Genomic DNA, 27,732 nt, shown 5'->3' with positions numbered 1-27,732 from the left:
AAAGAAATAACTCAACCTTTTTATTTTCCTGTATCAAACCAAGTTCTTGTATTTAAGCAGTTTTATGATAAGTTTTGTTCCTGTAAGTTTGAAGGATTTAAAATCTGTTCCACTGAGTTTAATATCTAAATATTCAGAATTTATTTAGAACCATAAAATTCATATTCATTATGGGGAATTTTTTTTTAATGATTTTATTAGTATCTGTGTTTTTTATTGAATAGATGTTTCATTACTTCACAGACTAACAAAACTAAATAATAGGACTTTAATATTTTTATACAACTCGCTTCCAGAGTTTGGTAGTAAAGTTACATTTTATTTTTATTTTTATTGGAAAAAAATACTTTTGAGAGAATTTTTACTTTTACTTGAGTAAAATTTCTGGATTTTGAATAAAAATCAAACATGTTTTGACCAGAAATCCACCAGACGGACTCAGACCTGCAGCTTCTGTCAAAGTTTAATCAGTTTTTTATTGAGAAAAACTGATTGGAAATATTTTTTTGTTTTGCCTGATTTTGTTATTCTGTATTTATATACATTATTTTAATTTCAGTCCTTAAAACAAAAATGTCCAATTAACTTTATATTTTGGTCCGTCTAATTGTGTGATTTTTAAATATTAAATGTGATCATTTGATCAGGTCCTCAGTACTTCAGTAAACTTTTTACCAAATACTTTTTCACTCTTACTTCAGTAAAAACTTGTTGAAGTAGCTTTGCTCTAACTTCACTACAGGCTTTGGGTTTTCTGCCCCCCTCAGCACAAAACACCAAATAAAAATAAATTCTGTTTGTTAAATTATTTTAAAACATCTCAGAATCAGAAATCACAGCAAAAACAATTATTATAAAAACAGATGATCTGAATCTTTACTGGTTCATAACAGTTAGATTGGAGAAAATCAGACAATATTTTTACAGAATCATCTGTGAACATCTGGTGATGAACTCTGACCTCAACCTTCAGAGCCATATAAAGACAGTTACAAAGTCGGACTTCTGTCACCTTCCACTGAGAGGAAATACTTTAAAATGCTGTTGGTAGTTTATAAATCACTGAACAGATTAAAGATCTGCTGCTGATCAACCTTCCAGATGAAGCAGCTTTCAGCTTCTATGCACCACAAGTCTGGAACAAACTTCCAGAAAACTGCAAAAGAGCAGAAACACTGAGTTCCTTTAAATCCAGACTGAAAGCCACATGTTTAGAGTTGCTTCTAAAACATCATCAATGAAACGTTGATCAACATTCTGATGCGTAACAACGGCAACATGTAATGTTTACCATGCAATGTCTTTTATGAGGTTTTATTTCTGTGGTTTTTACTTACAGCACTTTGAATGTTGCTGAAATGTGTTATATAAATAATATTGATTGATTGATTGTTGTTTCCAGGTGAGGCGGCGCCATGTTGGACGCTCCACTCACCAGGAACTTGTCCCACTCCAGCTTCCGGTTCAGATGTTTTCCGGAGCTGCAGGACCGCCGCTGGATTCTGGCGCTGCTGTTCTTCCTCTGCTTCCTGTCGGTGCTGCTGGGAAACTCTGCGCTGCTCTACGTGATCCGCAGGGTGGCGCGCCTGCACAGCCCCATGTACGTCCTGGTGAGCCTGCTGTGCGTGGTGGACGCCCTGCTGGCCTCCGCCATCCTCCCCAACATGCTGCTCAACCTGCTGTTCGACTGGAGCCACGTCTCGCTGACCGGATGTCTCATCCAGATGTTTTCCACGTACTTCCTGTCGTCGCTGGAGTCCACGCTGCTGCTGGTGATGGCGCTGGACCGCTACGTCGCCATCTGCCAGCCGCTGCGCTACGCGGACATCATGAGCTCCTCCGCCTTCCTGAAGCTGCTCGTCTTCGCGCTCCTGCGCAGCGTCTCCATCATGTCGGCGCTGGTGGTTCTGGCCGGTTCTCTGTGGTTCTGCGGCTCCAACGTCATCCAGCACTGCTACTGCGACCACATGGCGCTGGTCCGCCTGGCCTGCGTCAGTACGCAGAGGAACCAGGCGGCTGGGCTGGCGGTGATCGTCTGTTTCGTGGGTGTGGACATCCCCGTCATCTTCTTCTCCTACGTGAAGATCGTGAAGGTCGTGGTGAGGGCGGCGGCGGCCAGCGAGGAGCGCATGAAGGCGCTTCACACCTGCAGCACGCACCTGATGGTCATGGTGTGTTTCTACCTGGTGGGCACCATCGCCTTCCTGTCCGGCAGCATCAACATCCCCATAGCAACGGGCATCAACACCCTGATGGGCGTCGCGTACATCCTGATCCCCGCGACGGTCAATCCCATCATCTACGGTGTTCGTACCAAAGAGATCCGCCGAGGCCTTCAGAGGATGTTCCAGATCTCAGCTCCGAAGGTTTCTTCTGGAAAACGACTAACATCCGGTCAGGAGCCCACAAGTCTGACTCTTCAAAAGTAACGCAGTGTAAAGTATTTATGAACCGAAAGCCTCCATCTTAATTAGTATCATGACTTTAACCAACACTGAGACAAATTAGGAGCCAAAATAATCCGGTTCTCAAAGGCCGCACCTGATTGGACCAGCAGGTCATTGTGGGCGGATCCCAGTGTGAACAGGAAGTGTTTTCAATAACATCAACAAATAAAAAACATTTAGTTGTGCTAAACCTGAAGCACTAATCATAGACATTAGCTGGGCTAACAATAAAGCGCATTAGCTTCTGGTATTTAGCGGAAGCTAATGCTAATGTGCTAAATTCCACCATATTGATATCCAACATGGCGGAAGAGGAAGTGGAACTGCTGTGTAAACAGTCCTCATCCACTTCAAAATAAGAGCACGAACATAGTTAAAGAATTCATAACAGTCATTAATCTAAATTTACATGTTTAACTTTATTCAACTGAAAGTTTGCAAAACAGTAAATCAACATTTTAAAATTTATCTAACAAATTAATGAAGCAGAAGCTAAGTGCGCTAAGGGCTAAAGTTAGCCAATATGGCGCTAATAATTAGAAGAGTTCCCACTGCTAAAATTAATGCCATCATTTCTATTTTTTTAGAATATGTCTAACTTCCTCCTCTGGCATCAAACTGTCTTTTATTTCTTCAGTGTCACATTCCAGCTGTTTTAATGAGTAAAGATCCTCTATGACTGTACAGATATTTAATAATACCTTATCATTATATTTAAAAATAAAATCAATTTTGTAAGTGAAATAATGTGAAACTGGAAAAAGCTGTTAAAAAACTAAAACAGTTTTGATCACAAACGTCAGGCTGAATATCATGACTGGCAGTGAAAACACTCAGAGCTTCTAACAGTGTTTTTATTAAAGACTGTGGGGAATATACACGTTTCTCTGACAATATCAAAATAAACCACAACTGGAACTAAAGTATAAACAGACATGATGTGTTTCTTCCTCATCCTCCGACTTCGAGTCTCCAAGACAACCTGGTGTCAAACATCTGTCAGAAAATACAAGTTCAGAATCTCACTTCATATTAAAATCAGCAAATATTAAACAGAAACCGTCGTTTACGGCCACAGGGTTGACGAAGAGAAAAACTGTGAACGTTTAACACACAGATGATCAGTTCACTGATCATCATCAGGAGTTTAGAGGAACAAATCCTGCTTTTTAAAAATAAAACTCACACAGGAATCTACAGTTAATTACAGATTAAAGTCATTATTTTTTTGTATATATTAATATGCGGAAAATATTGTCAAAACTCAAGTAATTTAAGGGGTTTCATCTTCTACTGTATCTGCTGTTCAGGCTGCCACCAGCAGGTGGCGGTAGCACAGCAGGTTGGAACAACAGAATTTAAACATGTGCAATGTTGGTTAACAGTATTCACCCCTACACATTTTAATACTTTATCACATTTAATTGAAATGGAACTAATTCACTCATCAGACAGAGATAACTCCAGTAAATTCAGATGATTTCATTTTACTGAGGGGAAATAAATGATTTAAAACCATCTGAACCAGATCAAACAGGGAATTTACTTCTGTTGACCAGTAATCTTCTAAATCACAGACTAGATTTTTAAGTATAGGAATTGTTTTAGAACCAGACTTTAGCTTGAACTTTGACTTGGCCACTCCAGAGCTTTGGTTTCTGTTTTGCATTTTGACCTGTTGATCAATATTCTGCTGCAAAACCGGATCAGTGCAAGAGAGCTTGAGTTCGAGAGAACTCTTCCTTCAGGGTTTCCTCTCAGAGAGCAGAAATTATGGTTCCATCAATTACAGCAAATCATCAGAGGAAGGAGGAAGGAGAGACCAACAGCCTGACGCACCAAATTCAGCCGCAGCTCTGGCTCTGAAATGCTGCGTTGGTTTTACTCCAGAGGAAACGGGACCAACACCTTCCACTTTAAACTCATCAGGATTTCCCCTGAAAGGTCGGAGGTCATCAGGGTGTTAGCAGTAAATGTGAGGAAGACCTTCATGTTCTTCTGGATCAGCTCTGGTTCTAGAGTTGGAACTCTCCCATTTTCTCTCTTTGTCATCAAGCATGACCTCTGACCTTAGCTGAGGCAGTGAGGTCTGCAGAGCTTTAGGGTGTTTTCCTTCCTGATAGTCCAGTAAACTCGGTTCGATTGGGAACCAAAACTGCAACGTTTGCTACATTTCAGCTGGAGAGTTCGCCTCCTCACTGTTTGTGGTTGTGAAGCAGCAGATCACCAAGATCCACCACCGGAACCTGCTGCACTGAACGCACGAGCATCAGAACTTTACCAAAACTGCTCTGATGGGCTTTGTTGTTTTCCACCACATAGACGCTCAGCTTCATGTCAATCTCTATCAGCCACGGTGTCAAGAAGGAAAGCAGACAATAAAACGCTGATACCAGCTGGTCTGCAGGATGATGCTCCGTCACACGAGCCTGAAGACAGAAAACACCAGCTGGACGTCTGAGCAACACAACAACCAGCCAGACCAGGCTCTGCCTCCCATTCACCCAATCACAACCAATCACAACCAATCACATCCAATCACATCCAATCACATCCAGTCCAGAATCTGTAGACAACCTAATAAAGTTTGGGGTCATAATCTTTTGGCTGGTTGGTCTGCAGACCAGTTGTTGGGACCATACATAGGAAATGTCATTAATTAAGGCCACTTTCACTGATCTTGTAGGACTGTCTTCACCTGGAGGTCAGAACCGCGGCTGGGTTTTAAGAAGAACCATAAAGTACCACAGAACTCTGTGGAATTGGACTTCTAACGATCTCTGGTGTCGTTTAGGAGCAACATGCATGTTCCAGTGGGTCTCACTGCATTTCTTTAACTAAACCACTGCTTTGGTTTTTCTACTACTGGTGACTGTAGGCACAGCTTTCATGAGCTGGGAGAATATTTTTAACCCAATGATGATGATTTGGGTAATGATCAACGTGTGGAAACAAACCAAGGATAACTTCATTACTCATGACCTCAATAAACATCAAAATACTGATATATTTCATGCACTGGTTCCTTGTTGTCTCGTTGGGTCGGTTCTTCACCTGCAGACGTAAGCTGAAGTCCCTGATGTTGATCTGGTGGGGAACCGTTGCAAGTCATCTGAATTTGGCAGTGTTTTTAAAGACCCTTCAACATAAAACACTGAAACTAATCTCAACACAACTGAACTCCCGATCGGTCTCTAATGGAAATACGAAGAACAAAGAGAGGCATGCGTCCAGCGATCGCCGGCTCTGAGTTCCTGCCGAGGCTCGGCCCGACGACACAAGGCTGCGGTATTCTACACCCTGCGGGACGCAGAGAGAGGACGGACATGAACAAACACACAAACACGCCACCACCGAGTGTTTGGAGGGTGTCCAGACTGCGGCTCGGCCTACAGGTAACCTCTGCCGGCTCCACACTACAAACAGCAGCAAAACAACAACAGTGACGGCCGTGACGCCCGTCGCCTCTATCTGTCGTCGGGTTTGGGTGAGTCCAAGGGTTCCTCCTCTTCCTCCTTCTCGTCTTTAGCGCCAATGAGCCGCTGGCGGGCGAAGTCCTCGAATATGATGTCATCGTCACTGAGGGACGGAGAATGTGACTGAGGTTAGTTCAGAGCTTTGGTACAACATCATCAATCTGCTGCCGGCACAAACAGACCGGTGCCCAGAATTATTCATACCCCGGAAAATTTAGATTTAAAGTTATTGCTTAACTTGAGAAATATTTCCTCTTACTGCAACAGGAACTATGTGGGTCAAAAAATAAAAAAACTTGTTAGTCCCACTTTTATGCAAATTCTCATTTCTACCTGATGAAATTTGGGATTTTGTGAGTTTTCTGCGTTCTCCAATGTTCCAAATAGTTTATCCAAATAAACGCGGTTTAATGTGTGCAGATGACCTCAGTGGAATAACAGCAGCTTTCTGCACTTGGTTTGGATTCAAATCATGGCTGCAAGAAACGGCTGCAAGGTAATAATCAGAAGTCTTCGACTCCCAATGGCCACAGCACAAAACATCATAAAAACTAATATCAAAGAATGTTGCAGAAGTAAAAGAGCAACTGGCAAGACTGGTGATGCAAGACGTGAAGGAGAACCAAAGGACCAGGCCGTCCTGGAAGCTGCGGCGGCGCAGCAGCAGCACCCGAGTCCAGACAGGCCAACAGAGACGCCTGCAGGCAGAAAGACACTTTTCAAGGTCAGATTGCGCCAAGTCTGGTTGGCCTTTGATAAATCTCTGGGGAAAGAAATCTTCTGGTCTTCATTTAAATCTAAAATTTAATGTTTGATGTTAAAAAGTAAAAGCATTTATGGTGAAACATGGTGGTGGAAACATGATGGTTTGGCATATTTTTCAGTCAACAGAAAACCTAATGAAAGTAAAAGGCAAAATAATTATGGTGAGAGTTTAGCTGCTGTGTAAATATTTTTACATTTACTGGTGAGAAATTAATTGATTATTTTGGTTTTGCCATTTTTATTTGTTCCAATGCTAATAAAAATATATTGGACACATGTACATTGTCTTATTATCATTTGGGGAATATCTGCGTCATTTCTGACCAAACAAATGTTTTGATTAAATGAAAATAACTTTAAATCCATTTATGAGTAAGTCTGGGCATCTTGGCTGCTCCACTCCGTCAGACGTTCTCTGTGACTCTGTGAGGTGAAAAGAGTCAAAGTCCAGTATGAGCTTCAACAGCTGGTCCCCTCCATGCCTGGAGGCTTAAATCCATGACCTTCCCACCATGTGATTGGCTGATGTGATCTTTATATTCACATTTTGTTGAACAGGCGTCTTTAAAAATAAACCTTTTCTAACAAGAAAAACCAGATTATTCAGATGAGAAGCACCAACATCACAACCTTCACCCTACACTGTGGCTCAGAGGAAGGTTGTAGGTTTGATCCCAGACTCCTCCTGTCACATGCTGACCTGACCCAAAGTTGCCTACGAATTGGTGTGAATGGGTGAAAACCAGTTTGAGTATGGCTGTCCATCTAACTTTTTAAAACACCTGGTAATCTTTGACTTTGTCCAGACAGCAGTACATGTTTGATGAGCTGAGAAGTAGACAGAAAGTGAAGTGGAATCGATATCTGTAGACCAGATGATGAGAGGATGAATTTTAATTCAACAGACATAGAGATGCTTCTGCTGACTCCCTGCTAGGTAATGTAGAGATGTACACACACTTTACATGTTTAAAGTAAAGCCTTTGGTAAGCATGAGATGAGCATGCTGCACACCAAGAGCCTGGATGTATTTTGAGAAAATGAAGCCAACAAACCAATCTGGACGTTTTCAACATTTCACTGAGGATAAATTCATGCGCAGCCTTAATGAGACTCATTAGACCAAGTTCAATTAAAAAGCTTCCACAGAAAACATCAGAAAGTGCATTAAAACTGAAAATAAAACCAGTAATGAATCCCTCTGAGCAAGGCAAACCTCCTAATTGGGTCTTAAAGCAATCTCACTATCATAGTAATAATCAGTAAGATCCAGAGTGGCTGCCGACAGCTGGAAGAGTTTCCAGTTTAAAGCCCATTTCCTGCAGCTCCCACAGCATTAGGATGCATTAAGGCTGAGACTCAGGAGATGGCTTCAGAGCTGCTAATGCGCTAACGGGCCGAGAGGAAACCCTCTCTGCCGCCAGCACCGTCCAATCAGAGAGCCAGCTGACCAGCAGGAAAGACTGGAGGGCTGCTTACTTTGTGTCAAACTCAATCAGGTTAGTGTCGATCGGAGCTTCATCTGGAGCTGTGGAGAAACCAGAAAGAGGCGATCAGAGCTCTGTCATCACATCACAAACTAAGATGATTCACTCTTCTTCTCCATGTAGGGTTTGTTTTTTTATCTAAGACAAAGTTGGCAGGATTTCTGTCAACAGCGAAACAGAAATGAGACACGACGGAAAAATGTCTTCACATTTCACATCATGTTGACATTCTACAAATAATCTACAGGAGAAAATATAACTCACTCTAAATGCACATTTCAGTGTAATAACAGCCCATCACTGTATTACCAATGTTGTTGCTAACATTAGCAGATGATCATCACTAGGATCGTTATTCACAGTTATACAGCAGATCGCTTCCATGTGGGAGAAAAGAAACCCCAAACCATGAATATTAACTCTTAACCATAGCAACTGTTCATGTATTCATATTAAGGGCATCAACAACCAAGAAATAAGATATGTCAGATGGGAAATAACTTTTGGTTTCCAGCCTTTAAAGTGGACAGATGTAGTTTTTATTGAAGGAAATTCCTCCTGTTTGATTTATTGGGGGCTTGTCCGGGATCATTAGGCTGTTTTCTATCCAACAATGTAATCTTAGCTATGATGGAGAATTTGAGCAAATTTAACAGTTTTAATCCAGAAGATAAGAAGTTTTTTTATTGAAATAATTCAGTTTTGTTATTCAGCCACAGAAATATGAACACATCTCACCGTCTCTGTAGATGGACTCCTCCAGCGGCTTCGGGTGCATTAATGTGAAGGGCAGCTCAACAGAGACGTCACTGGAAAACAGATCAACTGGGTGAAGCTCATAAAACATCACTTTTCAACAGCAGATTCATTAAGGGCATTTATTAAAGTGGATATATGTCGCCACCAGGAAGGCTGTGTGCAGTAAGATGTTTGGATGACCTTTTGTAAATCTCAGCATGAACGTTTCCATCCGTGACAGAGTGAAAGGTTACCTGGAAGCCAGATCTCCGAGAAGCCTGAAATCAATAAATATTTAACACTGTCAGTTTCAGAGCAGCAGCATTTCCAGCTGTTTAAACTGAGCCAGTCTCTTCATTTCATGTTATCAACATCACGTTAATGTACGTAGTCATTTCTACAAGCTGATTCTTTCACCAAAGAGTTCATGTTAGATACTGGAGACAGAGAGTAGAGTTTTCTCTTTAGACTTAAAGCCACAGAGACACAAACTGTGAGTAATTGTGGCTTATTTTCTGAAAGAATGCATGAAAACTGCAGGACATTTTTCTTTTAATAACTCTAAAGCTGAATCTTTATTAAAATTAATTTAAAAACTTCAGGACCAGTTCCCATTTTCCTTTCAGTCTCCTGTGGTTCTTCAAAGTTTTCCTAATCAATAGTTTCAGAAGAAATATTTTCTTCTGACCGTCACAACATCCTGAGAAGGTTTTCAGGTAAATCCCGTTATTTGATCTTAAATCCTGTTTTCTCTCAAACTGTGTTAAACTGGTTTTAAGAAAATAACTGGGATCAGATTGCGTCTTTGTGGCAGGTTGTCTTTAAACGAAACCCGTGAAGTTTCAGGATTTCTCTGTGGAGCTTTCGTCCTTCTCGCACTAATGTGGCGTTGTTGGCAGGATTTCAGACTAATTCAAGGTTTTATGCTGAAGTTACGCAGCCTGTCGTAAAACTCAGGTTAAAGGACAGACATTCTCCTGATGGCGACCCGGATCCAACACGTCCTGATGGTTGGGTCTCAAACCAACGACAGACTTCAGATCAAAACCAGCTCATTCTGATGCATTCACAGTACTGTTTATTAAGGCATATTTTCCAGTTGAAATGATTTAAAGTAAAACTGAGGGGCAACCCACCCGCCTCGTGACACCACCAGCTTCACTTTGACTTTGTAGGACACGATGATGCCGAGGATCTCCCTGTTGGCTCCTTCTCTCAGGCTTCCCAGGAGAGCAAACACGCTGTCAGACATCAGCAGCCACCTCTCCAACTGACAGTGAAGGCACCACGAGTGTGGCGGGACTCACAGAGTGCTGGAGGCCAGGTTGGTGTCTTCGTGCTTCAGTTTTCCGTCCAGGGCGAGGCCGCGCTTTTCCCGGTTGTTGGCCAGGAATGGAGTGAGGGTGAAAACTTTGCAGAACGTTGAGCTGGGAGCCACAACGTCACTGAAGACACAAAGACAGAGTTACTGCTCAGTCCAAACGTTCTGCCATGTTGGCCAAAACTGTAGACTGACGAGGAGTCATGGGCCGGAAGAAAACAAAACTAAAATCAAGCAAATGAAGTAGCCTGATATTTACTGCAGAGCCAAAACTTGACAGGGATTTTAACGTGTGCTGGGGCCCATGCAGGAAGGAAACGGGAATTCATTTCTGCAAAAACACTCAGAAATGTTCTCAGAATATTATGAAAAGAAAATTTATGCCATTTGAAATTAAGAAATTTCCAAGTTTTTTGGGGAAAATTTCTGATATTAATTTAAAAATGATATATTATTTTTGTAAATAGAGATTACACTCAAAGTTTCTGAGTTTTCTGCAATTGCCCTAATCTGCCACAGCAGATTTTGCAGGTTTTCTGTTTTAAAAGCAAAAGCATCAAATTTTCAGTTTCTTTTGGACTTGATTGAATACATTTATTTTCAGTTATAATAACAGGATCTGGGCCACTTTGTTTCAAAACATTTGCCATATTTATCCAAGTTTAAGAGAGATTAAAGCTGAAGTTGGTTTTTCAGTAAAGGTCTCTGGATAAACTCGGTTTTATCTTTTACTAAAACCTGGTTAGAAAACATGAACACTTTGCCTTATACTTTACATTTTCCCATGTAAGAAAATTAACTATTTTTAATTCTGCATCTGCGGGCCGACTTTGCATAATTTTTAAATTGCAGTTTGAGGGCCACAGACCGGACCCAAACCGACTGATTCTGGGTTTCCACAGTCCCAAAACGTGACTGTTAGGTTCGCTGGTCTCTACTTAGGTATGAATGTGTTTTAATTTGAAATTTAATGCATATTTTAAACTGTCACAGTTAGTAATTAATCCATTAATAGAATAATAAATTAAAATGTGCTCAATCATTTCCGTTCTGGTTGATATTTCTTCAGGGTTTGTGACATCATTATCAATTTGTTGTAAATGGTTTCATTTCTGTTTTTTAAAAATAAAATTAAAGTTTAATGGTTTGAAGTGACGAACTTTCATTATTATACCTTTATCAATATATTACATGAAAATGGTCTCAAACGAACAATATTATCATTTATCACAATATTTATTGGGGCAATTTATCATCCAGCTACATTTATTATCATGACTGGTTTATTATAAACTAAACATTTCTTTTTAACAATTTATTTCCATTTATTTTGATTCAGATCCCAGTTTGGACCAATTAGCTTCTAAAATATGTGATTCTGATTAAACTAAAGTAACATTAAATGACACCATCCTGCTGGTAGGAGTTAATATTAATGACAATAAAATATTTCCTTACAGTAAACTCTAAAGAGAATATAGAAAATCATTTTAAACCGTTGTTTGTCAAAACATTGCTGGTGGAAACATCCTGACACGGAGATGAAAACATCCTTGATTAGATTCATCTGGGAATCGGCTGCATCTTGTTCTTCGGTTTGTAATCAGAGACTAAATGTTCCTGAAGCTTTGATTTAAGTAATTAGAAAATGTTAATCAATAAGACCCGATGCCAGTGTTTGTGTTTTTACTGAACGAGACTCACTCCGACTCTTCCACAGCGACGGGACATTTGTACTGCGCCGTGTTGAACAGGCAGATGTCCGCGTACTGCCGCACTGCAGACACACAAACCAGAGTTAAACCATCCAACATGGCTGCCGCTGCAGGAGCCACAGGAAACGGCTGCGAGGGGAACCTGAGATCTTCATCTTCTTCACCGTCTTGTTGGTGTTGTTGGTGACGTGAACGTTGACGCTGATGGGCTCGCCGTGGTAATAAATCTGAGACAGAGCAGAATAACTTCCATCAGGAACCACGTCTGGACAGGAAGCCCACCGTTAGCGCCCCCTTCTGGACAGACCGAATATTTGGAGACTCGATGTGTCTCCAACAAATAAAGAAAGTTTATCTAAAACAATGTTTCCAAAGCTTGAAGAACAAAATAAAACCAATTTAACCAACTCCACTGAGCCAGAGTCAGGCAGCAGCTGGTCACATTAACTCAGTTACGTTTATCTGAGTCATTTTGTTAGAGAAAATTTACTTTCAGGATCAACCACACTGTCTGTCTCTGAATTCACTAAAATCAGACGATTCGGAGGGTTTTCTTGCAGAGCAGGTTGACCATGAGGGCTCACACCCAGAGAATAAACTCCAGTGTGTGTGCCAACTGTAAAAAGCCTCACCGCTTGCTCAGCTCGCGCGCTCAATGCTAACCTCTAAAAGCTCAACTATAGCAGCTGTACGGCGTCTGGCCCAGCCAAAGTAAAAAACCATGACTGGAAGTTGGTTCTGTTGAGGATCTGAGGACGCTCCACTGCCAAGCAGGAGGCGAAATGTTTCACTGTAAAACATCACATCATGTGGTGCTGCGCGTTGCTTCAGCAGGTAAACCAGAGAAACATTTATGAACGCAACATGCAGCAATATCTTAAAGGGGCAGCGCTGTGTTTTCCAGCCACAAATCTCCATTTTAAAGCACATTATAACTATTTTAACATCAGTTGTTAGAAAAATGCTGTATATTTCAAATATGACTTAAAAAAATTTTGATTTTGTAATTTAGCGCCTTGGAATTGGGCCTCTGTCACTTTAAGAATCTCCTGCTCTTTCCTCTAGGAAGTCATCCCAACATGGCTCCTCTATTAACCCTTTAATGACGTTTTTACCAGCGCTGCTCTGAGCAGAAGGTCCTATGTTGAGCTCAGTTCCACCAGCTGTTTGCTAATTGCTGCTGGCTAGTCTGAAGGGGCTGAGAGGGGGAGGAGCTGAGCCTCGAAGGCGGGGCTAGGTCCAACCAGTACAGTGGAATGGTTGCCATGGAAATGAAAGGACTTCCCAAACATGCATTTGAGAGAATCAAAGCAACACTCCGGAGAAAAACATCATAACATGATGGGAAGATTAAAAAAAGGTTGATTTCACATGACACTGCCCCTTTAAATAGGTAAATATTTTCCCTTGCCTTGGATGACTGCAGCCCAAATCAAACAGCTAATCAAACAGTGTTTAAATGGCTCAGCTGAAGATGTTTCCCTGCGGCGTCTGTTCGTGTCTCAGGTGTTACCTCCTTGTCCAGCGACGCCTCCAGGTGCAGCGGTTTGTCCGACATCAGGAACTGCCTGGTGGTCTCGGCCGTCGGCTGGGGGCCTGGTTTCTCCGGGGCGTACTGAACCTTCCTGATGACCAGGCGCACCGAGTTCCTGAAACAACCAGAAGCAGAGTCTAATCCCAGCAGCCCGACAGGAATCCCTGCCTTACCAGGGGCCCGACCGCGGCTCAGTGACTTTTACCTTTTGTGGATTTTCTCCTCTAGATTTTCTGCGCAGAAAGCTTTCACCTCAAAGTCGACTCCGCACGCCTGAGGACAGCAATAGGAGGAGACGTCGGTTTGAATCCTCCTTCAGATCAGACGGGACAGAAAAATGATGCTACCTTCCCGGTGTCCTCCGGTCCCGGCTGCAGGGTGACGGAGCACGGCAGGTTCAGAGGGATCTGGGAACAATCCCGTTTCAAAATTAAACCTCACTCAAACATTTATGACTCAGCAGCAGGAGGAGGAACAGCGTCTCCTCTGATTCCAGAGCCAAACCTCCTGAATCAGAGCCGTTTAAAGAACAGCTAACAGCACCTTTAAGGTGAGTGGGCGGAGCCTATCTGCCATTTAAACAGCCGACTGGCCCAATAACCAGCCTGGATCCAGCAGATAAAACATCTACAGTGGTCAGCGTCATTTATGAAACAGATTGAAGTCGAGTGCAAAACCAAATCTTTCATCTCTAAAAAACCAACCAGAAAGTGAAACTTTTTGTGCAGAACCAGAACAGCAGTTTCGTCGGTACCTCGAAGGTGAAGGGGTAGGCGTGCTCCCCCAGTTTTTTAATCAGGCGTTCCTGAAGACGAGTCAGACTCTTCTTCTCTTCAGGCAGTGGAGGAAACGCCTGGATGTTCACCACGAACAGGTCCTTCCTGAACGTCAGCCCCAGGACGTCCAGGTCCTCCCGGCCGTACCGGAAGGCACAGGTCAGCGTGACGAACACTGGAGAGAGCAGAAAGATCAGCAGCTCCAGGACGCTTCCCAGAGGAACCCCGCTAAATTAAAGAGCCCCGATTCCTCACATCCAACACCACACAACCAACTCTCAGGGGCCTCACCTTTCCTCTCCTTCAGGTATTCTGGGTCAATTAACACAACTCCATCTGCAGGAAGACACACAGAGTGAACAGAGAAGCCTGACGGTGGCCAGGTTTCATTTCACAGCCTGAACTAAAACTTCTCACCGACGGGCTCCACCAGGTCCACATGGTCCACAAAGTCTCTCTTCCCCAGGTAGACCGTGAGCTGGAGGAGAAACAAAACCTTCAGCTCAGAAAGTATCCATTTTCTGATATGAAAACGTAAAACCAAGCCGACACCTGCAGAGTGATTTATACTTTTCTTCTATTTTATGTTGTTTTCGTTGTGCGACATTTGATTAACTGTAATTTCTGTTAATGTGATTAGCAAATAAAATATATGCTATAATACATTTTGTTTTGGTATAACAAGATATGGTACGATATGGTATTTTATGCTATGGTTAGCTGTGCTATGCTACGGTACTTTATGGAATCCAATCTTTATTTAACCAGGATAAAATCTTCTGGAAATTAAAAATCTTTTTCCAAATGTTCTGGCAAGTAGCAGCAGCATAAATACAGTATTTACTTACAGATAGACACTTTCACTCATCAACAACATGCTATGCTACAATATGACATGAAATCATATGCTATGCTATGTCAAGCTATGCTATGCTAAGCTATGCTATGTTAAACTATGCTATGTTATGCTATGACATGAAATCATATGCTATGCTATGTTAAGCTATGCTATGTTAAGCTATGCTATGTTATGCTATGACATGAAATCATATGGTATGCTATATTAAGCTATGCTTTGTTAAGCTATGCTATATTAAGCTATGCTATGTTAAGCTATGTTATATTAAGCTATGCTATGTTAAGCTATGCTATATTAAGCTATGCTTTGTTAAGCTATGCTATATTAAGCTATGCTATATTAAGCTATGCTTTGTTAAGCTATGCTATATTAAGCTATGCTATGTTAAGCTATGTTATGTTAAACTATGCTATATTAAGCTATGCTATGTTAAGCTATGCTATGTTAAGCTATGTTATGTTAAGCTATGCTATGTTAAGCTATGTTATGTTAAGCTATGCTATGTTAAGCTATGTTATGTTAAACTATGCTATATTAAGCTATGCTATGTTAAGCTATGCTATGTTAAGCTATGTTATGTTAAGCTATGCTATGTTAAGCTATGCTATACTGTGTTAAGAAAGTCTTTGTTTGTCCGTATGGGGCCCTCTTTCACCTGCTGGCTGCTCTATCTCAATATCAACAGAACTTATTTAGCAGGTAGAAGGTTGAGAGTTTAAATTCAGTGGATGTGCCGTTAGGCAAAGCATTTCAGTCCAGGTTCCCTGCTAATCTGCTCATCAGTGTGAGTGCAAACGGGGAGACTAAAAAAAGTTTAATCCCATTTAAGCAGCCGAGTGGAAACGTTACAGTTTTCAGTCTGCGCTGATGTCAAATAACAATGAAAATCTTAAATCTGTCTTCTTTAAGCACAATAACAAACAGCGTGTTCTTCTGTTTTGAGTTCAGTAAAATCCAGATAAAACTGAATTATAATCTGTAATCTGTTTAAATCTGATTCGCAGCAGAGAAACTGAGGAAACGGGAACAGTGAGGATGAATTATGGATGAGACACAACGCAGCAGAAAAACTAAATCTGGCTGCAAGGCTGAATAACTTGAAACATTTTTCTGTTTATTTAAACATGAAATTGTGTTTCACTAAACATCATTTTATTTTTTATTTGAAAATTTTTTCAGTTTTCAAATATAAAGATTTATAGAAAATGAGAATTCTATTGAATCTTATTGGACGGTCTCAATGTAGGTCAGGGATGTCCAAACTGCGGTTCAGGGGCCATTTGTGGCCCTTAGACTGATTTTTGTTGATTTATCTGCTTGACTTTATTTTTCTTTCTCGTCCTGCCGGTTCTCTGGACTCAATGATTTTGGCCCCTGGTGTAGAATAATCTAAATATTTTAAATTGTTTATAGTTTAATTTTAAGATTCAAATTAGCTTGTTAAATTTGTACAAGTGCAAATAATCATTGTTTGATGGTTCTGTTACTATAGTTAGGATCTGATGAAACAAACTTTAACTTTTCTTTGTGTTTGAAATACTGGGGAACTTTAAATATTTATTTTAACCGATTTAAAACAGTTTCTTTGTCGCTCCAAACTCAGTTTGTAAAAATTTAATTTATTCAGATTTCCTGCTCGGAGCGTAGTTAAAGTCACAGTTTATACTCCAACTAGAAGAAGCAAACAGATCCTGATCTCTCAGCAGCAAACAGTGGCGCCCACATTCTAATGCCACCCTGGGCTTCTGCCCATTCGGCCCATTTCAACCATCTGAACCTTCAGTTCACTAACATGTTCATTTCATAACTTCGGTGTAAATAGACTGCAATATTTTTAATACTTTGGTGAATTCAGGACTCCGGGCCTCCAAAGCGCGTTGCCCTGAAATAAAATGGAGGAGGATTTTCTGAAACGCTGAGACTCACCTTCCCGTTGGGACTGGCCTTCTTAAACACTCTGGAACCAGACAGAGAGACAGAAACGGGTCAGGAACAAAAGAAACCTGTTCAGTTCAGTTCTGATCTGAACAGTTCTGATCAGATCAGTTCAGTTCAGATCTGTGCTGATCTGATCTGAACAGTTCAGTTCAGATCACATCAGTCCAGTTCAGTTCAGATCTGAACTGAACAGTTCAGTACAGAAATAAACAGCTCAGATCAGTTCAGTTAGGTTCTGATCTGAACAGTTCTGTTCAGTCCAGAACAGTTCAGATCACTTCAGATCAGATATGAACAGCTCAGTTCAGTACAGTTCAGATCAGTTCAGTTAGGTTCTGATCAGTTCAGTTCTGATTTGAACTGTTCAGATTTTCTGTAAATCACATTAAATCATAACATGATTTACAGTGCAGCTCTGCTGACCTGCAGTTTCCTGAAGCAACAGATAAGAAAATTAAAAAGAATAAAAAATATTTGGTAATAAGCCGCCTCCAGTAAACATCTAATTTATTTTTACAAAACAATGTAATCAGATGGATAAGATATTAAGTTGTGAGCAAATTTGCCAGAATTTTAACATAAATTCAAATGTCCAAATCATTTTTCACAAAATAAAACCAACACTTTAAGTTTCAAATATATTTTTGATATTAAATAAATCTGAATATTCATCTCTCAAATTAAAAGTATTTGTGGAAAAGAAAACATTTTATTAAATCACCATCTCTGTATGAAAATGTTTGTGGTCTGATGTAAAGTTCTGGTCTGGATTTTAATCCTAATGAACAGAAATAAAAGCTTTAAAAAATCAGTCTGAGTGAATTAATATCTATAATGTGTTTTAGGTGAATTAAAAACTTAAATAAACAAACCATGAAGTGCAGCTAATATCTCTGATAGCTGGAGCCAACAGGGGCCCTAAAAGCTGCTGCTGCAGAGTTTAAATCAGGCTGGGCCTCCTGCTGTCCCTCCCCGTCCCCCGTGGGCCCGCGCCCCGCCCCGCCCCGCCGCGCCCCCTCCTCTGAGGTAATGCGGTAATAAATTAGCTCCAGCAGCTCCATTAGCATCGGGGCGGCGTGTTACTGGAAACCGGCCGGACTCCTGGGAGCTCAGAGCGCCATCAGCCGCTCGCCATAAACTCACTAATTATCCCAATTACACTTTAGCTCCTCAGATCCCTCCGCCCAGAGCCGCTGCACCGCCTCAGATCCCTCCGCCCAGAGCCGCTGCACCGCCTCAGATCCCTCCGCCCAGAGCCGCTGCACCGCCTCAGATCCCTCCGCCCAGAGCCGCTGCGCTGTTTCTCCTGATCACTGCAGCAAATTCAGCTTCTTCTTGTGGATAAAAAACATTCACTTTTCCAGCTTCGATGTTTCTGCAAAAATCAAGCATGAAGAGATGCAGTGAAACCAGTGAAACCAGTAACTGAAGGTCTACTTGGGTCCAGCATGTGGTTCTGGTTCTGGACAACTCAAAGCCTTAGAAGAGGCTGAATGGACTGAATGACCAAACTAACCGGGTTCAACTGGACTGGGTTTAGTAAAAGCACAACTGGAAAGTTTTTTATTTCATATAATATTTATAACATATTTAATTTTGCTAGATGATAAAAAACTAATTGGATCCATATGGAATCAGTTTGAACTGATGGAATAAACCTAAAACCAGATTGAATGAACTGGTTTGAACTGGACTCTGTAAATTATTCATAACTGGATGGAGCTGCAGTGCGACTGGCTTTACTGGTCCAGAACTGGAGAATAACTGGATCCATTTGCAGTGAAATAAGAGGAAATGCCTTTGGGATACGTTTATATTTTTACTAAGTGAAGCTTTCCTTCAGATTACAGCCGGATTGAGGGGGATTATCACTGCATTGGGTGAATTAGAACGTCTCAAACTGGGCTGCATTTAACTGGGATGAACTGGAAACTGGAGAAGAATCCAGTTGATTTATTTCTGTTTGTTTTCAGATTGAGTAAGAAGAAAGTGAAATGTTGGGATTAGGATTGGTCGGTTTGAATTGAATAATAAATTGATTACAACAGATTATGTTGGAATAAACTAGAATGTGATGATTATAATGAATTATTTAGTTTAATGTTTAAACGTGGAGAACATTAGACTAAAGTCATTATTTAAACTGGAATAAATTTGGTTTAAACTGATTTTGAGATTAGAAATGGATCTGGATTAACATAGATTAAAGGAAATTGACATTTAATTTGTTTTGATAGTTTATAGTTTGGTTGGACTGAGTTGGTTGAAATTACAATAAATTTGGTTAAAAATGTGTGAATTTTTAAAGAAATCAGAGAATATTGGTTTGAGTTAAAGTGGAATCAGTTTTAATTACTGTGGAGTTTATTCATTCATTCATTCATTCATTCATTCATTTACAGACAGAAGTGATCTGTCTTCACTCCTCCAGCGACAGGAACCGGAGCTGATTGATCGGCGCGGCTCGTTAAGTCGGACGGGTTTATGTGCTGCTGGAGGAAGAACGAAAACACATTAAAGATTCATCAGACTCATCTGACAGCAGACAGGAAGTGATTAGAGCCTCAGACCAATCACTGATCAATCACTGATCAATCACAGACCAATCACAGAATAATCACAGACCAATCACTGATCAATCACAGACCAATCACAGACCAATCACAGACCAATCACTCATCAATCACTCATCAATGCTGGCTTGAGAACCAATAACTCCTGACGCACAAATCAGTAAAACATTTAAAGGTGGATTTGTCCATCAGACAAACCAAACAAATTATCCGCCATGTTTGGAGTGTTTTAGTGTCAGCAGGGGGCGCTGTGGGAAACAAGCAGGCGGCAGGAAGTTCGACGTTGCGTCACAGTCACAGAAAGAAATCTGGCATTTTTAGATTAATCACAGAAACTTTCTAGAAATCACTTCTGAAAATGTTTCACGTTTGCAACTCAGAAATTTATAAATATTTTTCTAGAAAATTTCAGAAATTTTCTAGAAATTCTCAGAAATTGCTGGAAAAATTTGGGAGTTTTTTTCCAGCAAATTTTAAATTTTCAAGCTCAGAAATTTTTATGGAAAATGTCAGATCTCAAGATTTTTGGCAGAAATTTATTGCTGCTTTTTTTTATTTTCTATCTACAATGACTCTAATGCACCATTGCAAAGGAAAATGTCGGCCATTTTTGTAGTCCACCACCTAAATGATCACATAATCAGCCACATGAGGATCATACACACAAAACTCATCCGATTCACTTTAGAAAACGATATAATTAAGATTTGTCACTCATTAATCCAAATGTTTCCGTTTTTATTTTGGCGCAATGTGAAGGATTATTACAGATATTTAAATTTTCTCAATGTTGAAGAAATTTCTGGATGTGTACCAGTTACAACACGTTTAAAGACTAAATACAAAGTTCAACTTTGACCCCAACATAATCTCGGCTGACAGATTAATGTTTTAGTGTCTTTTGAACCAGAGCTGATTATAATCTGTGGCTCGTGACTCTGGCGTTCCTCAGGGGTGTGTTGTAAGACTCTTTATTTACTGATTCTATATTTACTGCATATTGACTGTTTTGTTTTTCCCATGTTGAAATAATGATCTGATCTGTTAATAAAACATTTTGGTGAAAATCCCACAGCGATGCAGTCGAGCTGCTCAGCGTTTGATTTCCTCCGCTCCCTCCTGACATCAGCCGCTCGGCGCCGCACACCGTGACGTCTAATGGCGCTTCAAGCAGACACTAAATGGTTAAAACGTCAGAGACCAATCAGAGAGCTCCGACCAAACCAGACCGACTAATTCACCGACTCTCTGTCTCGGTTATTCGACTTCCTCAGGTTTTAACCTGCAGCTGTTTTCCATCTGCTGTAGTTACATCAGGTCAGGTGATCAATGGGAGCTTCTGTGTTCAGACTCTATTCATCTGATCGATCAGGACGCCCAACACTGAGGGAACACTAACCGCCGGATCGATGGCTGATGTTTGTGTCAGCCTGAATGGATCCTGAAGGCTCCCTGGACGCTGCAGCGTCGCATCGGCCCGTTTACGCCTGATTAATGAACGGCGGATTCATTTACGCCGACCTGCAGCCGACTCACTCTGCAGCTCCAAGAGTCTGCAGGACAGAAAGACGCAAAGCAGAAGGTTTACTTCCTGCTTCAGAGCAAATCTTAAAACCTGCCCTAGATTTAAACATCCAGAGAGAAGAACGTCAACGACACTGAAGCTCAAAGAATATTTCTGTTACTTCTTCTATTTCTGTTTCCAGGAGGATTTTTTCTCCTCCCGTGTTGAAGAGCTCAAACTTCACAGCTCAGTTCATCTGTTCAGCACCAGAACTTTACCGAACCGGATCAGAACCTGGATCTGTTTCACAGTTTTGATATAATCACAGTTAAAGTTTGAAGATGTTTTACAGATTATTCAGAAGTGCTGTAGAAAATCATGTTTCATTTTAGCTGCTGTCAGTTTTATCTCCATATCTACGTTTCACACATCGAGCTAAAATTATTTCCTTTCCTTTGGACAGAAATTTCTCTATTTTAACTTATTCAAACTGTAATATAAAAACTTTTTGGTCCTGAATGTTCAGCTCCAATAAACTGATGAGCCGAACATCATAATCCAGGATTATGATGGATTATTTAAATGTTTTTAACTCTTTTAGCTCAGTTTGGTTGAGTTATGAGCAACTAAGAAAATAAACTGAGTTGGAGTCATCATGTGAAAAATTACAAAGTGTGATGATTTCTTTCTCATGTTTTTCTATTTAAAACATTAAATTCTGGCAGAAAACTTTGACTTTTTGGATAATTATTCCCTCTGGTTTCAGACGCTGTGCAGCTGGAAGGACATTTGCTCTTTCTTTTGTTACTTTTAAGATTTTGTTTAGATAGCAACAAGGCAAAATGTTAGCATCTCAGAAGGCCTGAACTTTGACCCCAAATCCCAGAGGAGTTGAAAAGGCTTCAGGATGCAGAGACAGGAACTTCAAACCATCCATCATAACAGAAACGTTCGTATCCCAACTCCAGCATCTCCCCAAACAGACAGAATTAAAGAGGAGCAGCAAAAGCAAAGGAGGTCGGTTAGCAATGATGGAGTCATCCAGGTTACTGTGCAATATATCACTTCTGCTGCGTGGATGTTGAGCTGTTAGCATGTGATGCTAACTTCCATAAGAGAGGTACTTTAGCTTATTAGAGGCAATTGTTGGCTGCCTGGAAACCACCGAGATGATGACTGTAAAACCTGTAACCGCTTCTTTAGATTTAGCATGTGATGCTAACAGCCACAGCTAGCCTGTCACAATAACTAATTTTGTTGGAGGATAAATGGTCCCAGTAGTTTTTGCGATAAATAAAAATATTGTTGTTTTGAAACAGTTTTTAAGTAAAATGTTGGTAATCCAAGTTTAGATCTCAAAGAACAATAAACTGTACATTTGTAAAGATCAAAACAGGAACTGGAAGTTAATTTAAATATCCAAAATAAAACAAAATGGAAATAAAAAACAAACAGCACAAACAAAACTAAATGGATTATGAATATTATGTTATTAATTGATTTATTGTAACAGGTGAAGCCACAGTGTCTTCAGTCAGAAGCTTCTTGAGGTTTGCTGCAAGACTGACTGTTACTGGAGATCCTTCCTTCCTGCACACACAACATTGTGTGTGCAGGAATATCATAAAATAATTCATATTTGGATGCGTGCCGTGGTGGCGTACTGGTTAGCGCAACCCGTATTTGGAGGCCTTGAGTCCTCGACGCGGCCGTCGCGGGTTCGACTCCCGGACCCGACGATATTTGTCGCATGTCTTCCCCGTTTCCTGTCAGCCTGCTGTCATAGATGGGACACTAGAGCCCACAAAAGACCCTGGAGGGGTAAAAAGAAAATTCATATTTAATCTGATAATTGTTTCCAGCTGAATCCCTGCATTAGTTTAAATTTTCCTCCATGCAGAAACAAGAACGTCTCCGTTCCATCACGTCTCAGCGGATCTATGCAGAAACTCTACGTTCTGCTGATGAGGAGCAGCGTCCATCCAGCCTGCCGCTCCGCTGGCGGCCTGACAAACTGCCCTTCAAGATGACTGCAGCACCGACTGACTGACTGCAGCACCGACCGACTGCAGCACCGAGCCGTGAGCCAAGAACAGGAGGAAGGAGCTGCAGGACAAACAGGAGGTAATAACCCAGATCCTCACAGCCTTCTGATGATCATTTATTAAACGCTTTAATGACAAATTATGATGATGACAATGTGACCATCAGCTGCAGGTTTCTACTACATTTACTGGTTTAGAGCTGCAGAGACCAGCAGCATGCTGGGATCTCACCAGTAGCACCAGTAAACCTGATTCCCAGCTCTGCTGAAGTTTGGATTAAAGCAGCTTGTTGTGATGATGGCAGAGCCGCATCACTGAGCTGCTCTGTATGTCGGGACCGTCGCTCTGAGCTCATTAAGATTCTCCCGACACGACGGCTCAGATCATCGAGGCCGAGAACACAGAGACACGGAGAGAGTCACGGAAACCCGACAAGGCCTGCAGACACACACCGAAACCCAGAGATACACCGAAACCCAGAGACACACCGAAACCCAGAGACACACCGAAACCCAGAGACACACCGAAACCCAGAGACGCACACCGAAACCCAGAGACACACCGAAACCCAGAGACTCCGAAACCCAGAGACACACCGAAACCCAGAGACACACCGAAACCCAGAGACACACCGAAACCCAGAGGCTCCAAAACCCAGAGACACACCAAAACATCCATAAACCCACTAAGCACAGGGACATTACAAGGTCTGCAGACACCAACCCATGAGACTCAGACAACCAGTTGAGTTCTGGACCAGACTTGGACCCGGCTGGTTGGGTCTGAAACCCAACAAGACCCAGATCATGTCAACATGATGATGTCACACAGCTGCTGCAAAGCCATGATCCAAATGAGGCCCGGTTGGTGCTGATGGGTCCCACAGTCAGGCAAGAACCGCACCAGTACCACCATGACACCGGCAGGAGAACAGAGGAAAAGAGGGAACCGGAACAGAAATGACGGAAACCTGAAGTTTTCACAAACAGGAAGATCCATGAGGAAAATGAATTTCAAAGTAAGAGCTCAGGCTGAACCAGAACTTGATGTCTGAAGAACCATTTGGTGATTTAAAGGCTGCTCCATGCTGACGGGTTTCCTCCTTCTTCAGGTTAAAGAGCGAACATGCGGCGCTCCGGCGTAAGGATGGAAGCAGAGCATGAATTATTGATCCAACATCTCTGGCATGATGGGAAACCAGAAGCGTCATGGAGACAGTGGAGGAGCGGCATGGGTCAGGGTTCTCCTCTTCCGGATCCTCGGAGTGAATCCCAAACATCTTGACCATGTTCAGTGAAACGGCTCAGTTTGTTCAGATTTAGTCTTTAACTAAATCTGAAAGTCTTTAACCCGTAGAACTCCATCCTTCATCGGCTCTTTCTCTCTGGCTGCCTTGATCCCTGGTTCTTCCACTGCGGCCCGGTTCTCCATCCTCCTCTGGCCCAATGCAGCTGGACTTCAGCGTCTCAGTCTTTGGATTCTTCTGGACCGTTCAGCTCCATTGACAGGTTCCTCAGTTCATCTGCTTCTCTCATTGGTTTGAATCTTTCTGATCCAACAGGAAACAGTTTACCTCCACAGGAAACTCCCTCCATGGTCCAGCCCCAATCAATCAAGGAGTTCCTCAAGTTGTTGTCTTCAGACCACAGCTGTTTATCAGTTAAATGATCCAAACAGCTAAATTATCCCCAATTTCCTTCATATCTTTATGAGACAACATTTTCCCATCCATTGAGTTCCCAACACACAAACTCTTTACTCAACTTTCCGCTGAGAGTTCAGGAAACTAACGCCCCGCCTACACAAACACCAACACCGCTACATTTATATTAAAAACAAATATTTAGAAAATGTGAGCCCAAACGCCAGGATGCAGCACCACTGAAAACGATGCAGTAGGTCTGCTGGGCCAATCGGTGGCGCTGTGTCAGAACAAAAACAGAGAACAAGGTTTGATTATCTGCGTCTTTTTGTAAAGATCGCATTAGAGCTCCATCTCTCTCACTCTAACAAACAAACATGGCGCCGTTCTGTGGTTAATGCATTGTTGTGACTGCGTTACAGCGCCACCGATTGGCCTGGAAGACCTACTGCTTCGTTTTAAGTGGTTCTGAATCCTGTGTGTGTTTTTTTTTTCTTTTTTCAGAAATGATCATTTTACAGTGAAATGATCATTTCTGGTCTCCACCACGACGCGCAGCCTAAATAAACTCTGATACTAAATTCTACGTCTCAAACAATTCCCTTCATGGTTTTACTTCCCAGTTCCTCTCTGGTCTCCTTCGCTGAACATCTGGACCCGCCTCTGTTCTCACGCCACACTGGAAAAGATCTGGAACATTCCTACTGAGTCCATCCACTGACTCACCAACGGTTCACTGGGTGTAGATCCTTCTGTCCTGGTTACTGCAGAGGTTTTATGGGTTTTACTGTTTGCTCTTTTCTGCCCAAGATGATAATGTCAGTTTTAGTAATTATACATTAGCAGGGATTAAACCGGATGTTGTGACAACTCCGTTTTAAGACTAGGATCAAAACTTTCCTTTCTGATAAAGCTGATAGACTGGTTGACTGGAGGACCAACTGGCCACTTTCTTCTTCTACTACTCTCCAGTTTGCATAGTTTTCTCTCCAGAGAAGCTACACCTGCTCTGCGTTGTGATTGGCTATGATGCTGCCATCACCTCATCGTTCTCCCTGTTAATGTTTTAATGTTCATGAACGTAGAAAATGATCCTGGATCAGTTCTTCTCTTTCTGTTTGTCTCTTCAAGCCTTCAGACAGCTGCTGGTACTGAGCCCGGTTCTGGTTCTGCTGGAGGTTTCTTCCTGTTAAATGGGAGTTTTCCTCTCCACTGTCGCCCCCTGCTGGTCAGGAGGAGTGAATACTGCAAATCAACGGCTCTGCTGGATTTCCTTGGATAGAAACTTTTACACTAATTTGAATAATTAACCTAAAGCACTGACTGATGACTAGGATTAATCTGAATATGTCTGACTGAATTAAAATGACTTTTCTGTAAACTGCCTGGAGAAACGGTGCTACAGAAACAAACTGAATTGAATTAGCATTTTTGCAGCAGCTGCAGCTTTAGCATGGAGCTAACATTGATTCTTTGGCAGAACTAGAACATGAATAAAAGAATAAAAGATTCTCATCCGCATAAAAACGGACTTTTAGCTAATTTCATGCAGTTTGTCGTCATGTAGGAGGAAATGACGTCATAAACAAACAGAGTCCTGAGGAAACTGAGTGTTTTTAAACTAATCTGGATATTTATCAGTTTAATTCACTGTTTGATTGAACTGAAGTCACGTTTTTTTGTAAGTTGTCTTAAGACGACATGTTTTGTGAAATAAACTGAACTGAACCGAACTGTGGTGGGAATCAGCTGGAAGGAAAACCTCCAGAACTCTAACAGAACCGAACATGCATCCTGAAAGCTGGCTCAACATTTTCCCCCAGAGAATCAAAGATAAAGAACAGGAAGAACCGAACCGGGTTCGGGCACTGAAGCTACTAAAGGTTTGGATCGGCACCAGAAACGATCAGGGAATTGTTCTGGAGTTAAATGGACCTATAAAACTCTGGCAGTCATTTTGACCGCAAGACGTTTAGCTCACATTTATTCACCAACCAGATCGGTGGACAACTTTGGGTTTAGTGCCTGAGAGGAGGAATCAAACCTACAACCTTCTGATTGCAGCTCTGCCCTCGGATCGGACCGGATCGGACCGATCCAGTTTTTACTGATTTGACTTGAATCTCAAAGTTTCGTGTTGTCAGAACCTCCGGAACCTCCGACTCTGATCCATTCAAAACAAAGCATCGGCTCTGTTCCGGCACCGCGTGCGCTCATGCATTCAGAGTTAAAGGTCCGGCAGTGACACCGCAGCGCGGATTCACCGAACCGGACCGGACCGAACCGAACCCGTCCTTCAGCTTCCCGTCTCACCGCCAGCCATCAATATGAGACGCAGAAATGAGGAAAATATCACGCAGACGTCACTCTCCTGCAGGTTCCGATCCGTTACGTAACACCACGGCACCGCGAGCCCGAACAGAACCGGAGCAGAACCGACAGAGAAACGGAACAAATCCCACCTGGTTCCTTTATCTCCCATCCTGACGACACCGACGAGCCGACGGAGCCGGACAGCGAGCGATGGGCGAGGAAGAGGAGCAGCAGGAGGAAGAGGAGGAGGGGAGGGGGGGGATGCCGTCACCGTGGAAACAGAGGGGAGGACGTCTCACAGGAAGCCGCCGTCAGATGGAGGAAAAAAACCTTCTGATGTCTGAGAGTCGCTGCTCTTCCTCCTCCTCCTCTTCCTCATTAGCAGGACGGTGTTGAACTGGTTTCGTGTCTCCAGCTGCAGCGACCTGCTGAGAACCGATCAGGATCAATTAGATCAGGAAGACAAACCGGAAAATTAACTGAACAACGGAATCATTTTATTAATCATTTTAAAGGTTTTTTATTTTTTATCAAATATTTTGACATGAAAAACAGCTGAAAGGTTAACATCCATCCATCCGTCCTTTCTACCGCAGGGC

At 41.9% G+C, this 27,732-nt stretch overlaps 2 protein-coding genes across 2 annotated transcripts; one reads left to right on the top strand and one right to left on the bottom strand.

Annotated features, from left to right (window-relative positions):
• Positions 1-1,331: 1,331 nt before the first annotated feature.
• On the top strand, positions 1,332-3,505 carry LOC102219252 (olfactory receptor 52K1-like). Its single transcript, XM_005808263.2, has one exon. It carries the CDS (start codon positions 1,416-1,418, stop codon positions 2,427-2,429), a length of 1,014 nt encoding a protein of 337 aa, XP_005808320.1. The 5' UTR covers positions 1,332-1,415; the 3' UTR covers positions 2,430-3,505.
• Positions 3,284-27,732, bottom strand: LOC102234294 (beta-arrestin-1). The gene is made up of 16 exons (XM_005808236.2): positions 27,283-27,732; positions 17,045-17,075; positions 14,677-14,737; positions 14,551-14,595; positions 14,238-14,434; positions 13,831-13,890; positions 13,689-13,756; positions 13,463-13,598; positions 12,092-12,176; positions 11,939-12,011; positions 10,221-10,358; positions 10,050-10,133; positions 9,168-9,191; positions 8,914-8,984; positions 8,168-8,216; positions 3,284-6,026 (listed from the first exon to the last, which is right to left on the bottom strand). Exons 1-16 carry the CDS (start codon positions 27,300-27,302, stop codon positions 5,915-5,917), a joined length of 1,254 nt encoding a protein of 417 aa, XP_005808293.1. The 5' UTR covers positions 27,303-27,732; the 3' UTR covers positions 3,284-5,914.

This window comes from Xiphophorus maculatus, chromosome 18, assembly GCF_002775205.1.
Source record: "Xiphophorus maculatus strain JP 163 A chromosome 18, X_maculatus-5.0-male, whole genome shotgun sequence".
Lineage (NCBI taxonomy): Eukaryota > Metazoa > Chordata > Actinopteri > Cyprinodontiformes > Poeciliidae > Xiphophorus > Xiphophorus maculatus.
The sequence above is the reverse complement of the archived record's forward strand: the minus strand, read 5'-3'. Positions and strand labels throughout refer to the sequence as shown.

What these genes read in the sequence shown, in the direction of transcription:
- LOC102219252 (XM_005808263.2), top strand. Translation starts at nt 1,416, where the DNA reads ATGTTGGACGCTCCACTCACCAGGAACTTGTCCCACTCCAGCTTCCGG.
- LOC102234294 (XM_005808236.2), bottom strand. Translation starts at nt 27,302, where the DNA reads ATGGGAGATAAAGGAACCAG. An exon ending in GACCGGAGGACACCGGGAAG is followed by an intron (nt 13,757 to 13,830) that starts GTAGCATCATTT and finishes TGCTGTCCTCAG; the next exon opens with GCGTGCGGAGTCGACTTTGA. An exon ending in GGAGTCCATCTACAGAGACG is followed by an intron (nt 8,217 to 8,913) that starts GTGAGATGTGTT and finishes GTTTCTCCACAG; the next exon opens with CTCCAGATGAAGCTCCGATC.